The sequence below is a fragment of the Leptopilina boulardi genome, unplaced genomic scaffold (assembly GCF_019393585.1).
Source record: "Leptopilina boulardi isolate dan_hultmark-lab unplaced genomic scaffold, ZJU_Lbou_2.1 LbouV2_123, whole genome shotgun sequence".
NCBI classification, from domain to species: Eukaryota; Metazoa; Arthropoda; class Insecta; order Hymenoptera; family Figitidae; genus Leptopilina; species Leptopilina boulardi.
Window position 1 is genome coordinate 2533926 of NW_026137667.1, and position 6000 is coordinate 2539925.

The window sequence follows — 6000 nt, forward strand, 5'->3', positions numbered from 1 at the left end:
TAAATTTATAATGCATGATGAGTACATTCGCATCTTCAAGTGGCAAAACCGCAAGGTCTGCGAGCGTTCAACGTACTTTCTTTATGATGGCCACTGATATGCACCTAGTTACATCTCACGCATTCAAAAAGAAGACGTGTGAGAGACGCGAAATTAACAGTTTAACGCACTATCGCATATTCTTGTTGGTACACACACACACACAAACACAACCTACCAATCGAAAATGCATTCCTTGTAACGCTTCGCATCAGCCGATGAGGAAATCCTGCGGTGAAGATCCGATAATATGTATGCGCACTGCCTTTGGTCATTTTAGTTGCGTTCAAGAGTTTGAAACGTGCCCAAGAATTATTTCTATATAGTCAAAGCACTTGGGATTCAAAAGTATATACGATGTGCGTGAAAATGCCGCCAATTACTCGCTCTACACATACAATATGTGATTCTCTGATTGAAAAGTTGTAGCGCCTTCGAGGCAAAACTTTGTAATTGAGATGCCAATTTTTTTTCAACGCGAATCATTCTAGGCCAGGGTTGATTATTTCAAAAACTAATCTTCTTCTTCCAAGTTTCACTTCAGTTTAGATTGCTTTCCATTTCCATTTGATAGATTTTTTCAATCTGTTTGTTATTTTACTGAAAAATATTGAAATAGGAATTAAAAGAATATCCACAAAATTCGAATTTAAATTTCTAGCAATTATCCCCACAATGATTGTCTGATTTAAATATTATGCGTTTAATTTTTAGTACCTGACGGTAATTTACAAGCGTCAATAACCTTCGATATATTCTAATTCCTCTAAAGTAAGGTCAAGGCAATCTACATTTCCAAATAAAAAAAAAAAAAATAATTTTTATTGACATCACCACGAATGGTTTCCTGTTTCCAAAAATATATCTGATCAAATCATTTTTGTAAGTAACAAAAAAATTGAAAATAATATACGAATAATGAAAAACAATTTCCAAGCCTCTCTGGTAATATTAACTGTAATTCAAATAATAATATTGTAATGTTACATAATATTGATTCCCAAGGAATAATATGGTCTTCAATAGCGGTGCACACTAAAAAAAAAAAATTCATCTGACAAAAGAAAATGTGTGGTTTCTGTCCCTGACATTCTCTCTATGGACAATGTGCTAATCTTATTTCGCAAGCAGATTGAATTCCTCACCAGCCACGAATGGAAAATCTCTCGTCCATACAGTTCGTTCCACACAGTGGGAACTCAATTCTATTGGATGTATCATTGCTTTTCTCCTCGCGCGCAAAAAAAAATTGAAAGAGAAAAAAATTCATCTTCACATTCAGTGGCACGCTCCGAGGATTCTCTTTGAATTCTCAATTAACTCACGACATTCCAAGCGATACCTCCCGTCTCTTATAATTGAACAATCGCCTTGTAAAAGATTATCTATATATACAATGTATAGAAAAAAATTTCAAAAATTCCCCAGAAAATGGAAATAATCAGGATTAGATTGACGCACTTAAGAAAAAAATGTCAAAAAAAAAATTAAATTCGTACCTCTTCAAGTTCCGCATTCTTGGCCCATAGCCAGAGGCGTCATTTAACCTTAGAGAGAATCTCTTTAAATCTTCTTCCCTCCACCCCTTTCTCCTCATTACCACCCACTGTCTCCTCTTTCTCTTTTTGTTATTATAACTTTTAAATTTAGAAGAAGCGAGGACATTTTTCTTGTCCCACCCTAAAGAAATTCTTATTATCCTTTCTTTCTCTTGCACATTGAATATAAAATATACTCAACTCACTTTACTTGCTTTCGTTCACCTTCTATTTGTGACCTTTCCTATACTATGGACCCATTTTCCTACATCTGTGAGTCGAGTCTGCTGGCAAACTCTCACGGTCGTCTCGGTTCGACTGTGTCTTTTCTCTGACTTGACCCCATCGTTCGCAGGCAATAATTTGTGCTTCGCAGATCCATTTGTCGATGAAATCGTTACTCCAAAGAGTGTCGAGTCGATTGGTGCTGATTTGCTGTCTTCACAGGTAGTTGAACTGAAAGTGGAACAAGAAATGTACTTAAAATTTATCTCCACTTATTAAACTCCTTTTCATCCATTTTTCCCTATCTTTTTTTTTTCTTTTTCATTGTCTCTCTTCTTTAAATTTTCATTTCAATTTTCTTTTAAAATTGAATTTCATTAAATTTTTTTTTTAATTTTAAAAAATAAATGCGAATTTTAATTTTTGTAACTAAAATTGAATAATACTTTACAGATGACGATTGGGGTGGTCCAGCGGATGATCAAGATTATATTCCAGAACGTGAAACCTCAAATCTCACTCTACCGCGAATAACTCGAAGTCCAGAAAGAGTTTCGATTCCAAGAGGCGTTTCTCCGGCTTCCCACAGGAATAATCGTAAACCACCAGAACACAGACAAAGATCTCCAAGTCCACAATATCAACCTCGTGTCAATCCTGGTGAAATAACAAGTCCAAGGGAGAGATTTCAGGATGCCAAGGAATTGTTCAGGGCAATGGAACAGAGAGAAGCCATTCAAAGATCGGTGATCACCAGACAACGTGAACCTGAAATTCATATGCACAGGTCAGTTATTTTTTTTTTTAGAAAAAAAAAGAATTAAAATATTTAGATAAACAAAATAGGAAAATATTTTTTCAATTAAATTTTCTCTAAAAATCGAAATAAATTATCTTCACTAAAAAATGAAAATAGAATTTTATCTAATGACAAAAATAATTCTCTTCAAGAAATCACAGAAACAATTAAACTATTCTCATTTCTCCGAGTCAGTCTTTCAGTAAAAATATGCACATCCCATCACATTAAGTCATTAAACATAATATTTATAGAGATTTCTCTTGTCAGATGATGAGGATAGATTTCTGAAATAAACTTTTCTTCTGGAACGTTTAGATCTTAATTATTTTATATCTCTCATTAATTTCTTTTCTGAGGAAATGTGAAGTTACATTTTTTGTCCTAAAAATTCAATGATTTTTATGATAAAAATCAATTTTTTCGTAATATTTAAAAATTAAATTGCGTGTATAAAAAAGTGATATCACTATTTTTTTGCGAGATAAATTTATCTAATCACAAGTGATTTTCTTATCAAGCAGGTTGGACATGTCGAGGCAAGCCCACGGGGACAGAATGAACAGGCAATTTGTTTCTACTTCCGCACCAATTCACGAACATTTGATCAGGCGAAGTCATCCCGAATTGTTAGCCCGTGAGAATGATGTCTCGTGCAAAGCCAAACCAAGACCTAGAACCCTTCATTATCCATTGGCACGTTTACCGGAACCGGAAGTCACAAGACCTCGACCACGAAGTTCTTACGAGAGTCCTCCTGCCGTGAGCATGAATTTTCTTTTAAATTAATTTTTTTTTATAAACAAAAAAAAATCATTTATCTAAAATGAGTTCAGAAAAAAATTTAATTAAATGTAATTATTTAGCTATAAAAATTATAAAAATAAATGTTGAAAATTTTATTGATTTTTAATTCATGTATCGAAAAAAAGTCATCAATGTCGATTTTCAATTGATTATCTCAAGAAATTTTTTAACATTATTAATAGTATAAAAACTATACAATTAGTATCTATGTTATGTAGAAATCGGTAAATTGTAAAATCTAATTTTTATTATTTAATAAATAAAAGGCACTTAATTAAATTTTACAATTAAGAAAGTTATGGAGAATTATTCTCTAAATAAAATGAAGTGTATTTTCAATTAAGAATTATGAATAGTAAAATAAAATTGATCCAGTAGTTTATAATAAAAATAGAAACTAAATGTTTTATTTATTTTATTCATTATTGAATAATATTTTTGTTAATGATCTATTAATTTCGATAATCACGAATAAAATTGTAAGACGACATATTTCCGCCAACTTTTTTACGATACTGACTGTACTTATAATATACACTTTCGAATTATATAATACTAAATTATTATTATTATTATAAAATCATTAGATAATTTTTTTATACACTATTCGATACAGAAAACAGCATCCGATATTTTTATATCTGTTTCTTAACTCTAGAATTCTCAGAAATTATTCATTTTAAATGAAATAATTATTTTACAATATTGTAAATAATAAAATATGGAAAATATTCGAAATTAAGAAATTAATATAATTTTCTTATTTACAGATTAGAGACTTTAGAGAAAGGCCAATTTCTCGAGATTTTCGGGACAAATTAAGAATGAGACCAATGGCATATCAGGAATTGTCTGAACATGAACGATTTCCAGGATTAGATCGAGAAAGCGCTAGACCCGCTTTAGAGATAATACCCTCGGCAGTAAGATATCGTCATAGTTATGCAGAACCACCAAGATTGGGTCTAGCAGCCCTTCATCCATACTAACAAATTTTGTTTTAATTAATAACGAACAATGTATTTAATTATACAAATATATATATATATTATTCTTTATGAAAAAGTGGTTTTGACACAAGTAATGCGCGAAAATGTGCTGACTTACAATTGACAATTAAAAAAACATTCTTGGAATGTTAGATGTAACAGAATTTATTCTTGAAATAACAAATATAACAGAATGTTATAAATATTATGTATTTCGAATAAAACAATAGAATGTTATATTTTTTTCCGAATAAAGCAGAATTATTCTTGGAATAAAATAACAGAATTTAATTCTGAAAAGAAATCACTTTCAGAATTAATCAATTTTGTGTTAATTCTTTAAAAAATCTTTAGCTGGTTCCGCCAAACAATTAATTTGAATCGCTGAGGGATTAATAAAGATTAATCGACGAAACGACGATTTTTTTTTTAAATAACGAAAATGTATAATTTAGTATGTAGAATTACTATAAAGGAAGACACTACTTGATAACTATTATTTTTATATCGCGGAAATTGTTGATATTTAGGATAAATTGTAATTACATAAAAAAAAAATCGAAAATATATTTGCTCAAAAAGAAAAAAACCGACATTGAGAGAAATTTATTGTAATAAAATATTTTACAATTTGATTGGTAAAATTCTCACTATATTTTATTAAATTAACTTTTTAATTTTTATTTTTACTAATATTTCTTTGTTTCTCACTTTCCTAAAATTGTAAAGTATTTTATTAAAAAATAATAACTTCTTAAAAATTTTGAATTGCGAGGACATGTGAATTATTCAAAAGAAAAATAAGAATCTTGTCGAGATTTTTCTAAATAATTAAGTGTTGATAATGATTTTAAAATTAATCAAGTCTTCCAAAAAAATACTTAATGTGAGGAAAATCATGAAATGTTCTTCGATGAATGTAAAACGAAAATATTTTTTTTTTATATAAAACCTACGTGTTATTTCACTATAAATTTTATTCTAGATTTAGAATCATTGATTTATAGTCGCAGGTAGTCGAATTTGCTCACAGGCAACGCTCAAATAAAAATTGTAATACATTAATAAGTGATACTGAGATAAAGAATAAGAAGAAAAAACTGAGTAAGCACATAAGCAACTCTTTTCAAGCAACATGAAATTATTTATTGCGAAATGCACTTGTCGAATACTTATCATCATTAGAATGAAATTCCAATGAAAAACAAGTGTCAGTAACGTGTCATTTAAACGCAATCAACGCGCAGAGAAAATAAATGAAAAAACAAATTTTCAGACACTTAAAAATAATAAAAAAAAAACAAAACAACAACAAATTATTCGATACAAAATTATGAACTTCATTTTTATGACTCTCTGTTGTTTACTGAGGCCAGAAGCGCCGAAAAAAGCTGTTTATGATGTATGTAATTGCATCAAGGTTCGTAACTTAGCAATTGAGTATGGAGAATTTTACCCTGCAGGGTTTGAAGTTTCAAGAGAGGTGAAATGACACCCGTGTTGTCAGGGTTATAAGTTTCTGATGTATTACTTGTATTATATGAAAAAAAAGACTAACGACAATAATAACAATAAATAACATTAATATTTGCAGCTTCTTAAA

General features: G+C 29.9%; 1 protein-coding gene and 1 long non-coding RNA gene across 7 annotated transcripts in view; one reads left to right on the top strand and one right to left on the bottom strand.

The window, feature by feature from the left end:
• The window catches only part of LOC127290075 (uncharacterized), an 8603-nt gene extending 6201 nt beyond the window's left edge, over positions 1-2402 (bottom strand). The window contains exons 1-4 of one of the 4 annotated variants that reach the window (XR_007844250.1): positions 2254-2402; positions 1784-2033; positions 1539-1719; positions 218-639 (exon numbers count right to left, since the gene is read on the bottom strand). This is a non-coding gene — a long non-coding RNA (uncharacterized LOC127290075). Of the gene's footprint in view, positions 1-217; positions 640-1184; positions 2034-2253 lie in introns of all 4 variants that reach the window. The other 3 variants (XR_007844249.1, XR_007844247.1, XR_007844248.1) reach the window with 3 other exon arrangements.
• The window catches only part of LOC127289922 (uncharacterized), a 27710-nt gene extending 21710 nt beyond the window's left edge, over positions 1-6000 (top strand). For all 3 annotated transcript variants that reach the window (XM_051318216.1, XM_051318209.1, XM_051318225.1), the window contains 3 exons: positions 2256-2589; positions 3126-3363; positions 4179-6000. In XM_051318216.1, the coding sequence (XP_051174173.1) occupies positions 2256-2589; positions 3126-3363; positions 4179-4397 (791 nt within the window). In that variant the 3' untranslated portion in view covers positions 4398-6000. The remainder of the gene's footprint in view (positions 1-2255; positions 2590-3125; positions 3364-4178) is intronic.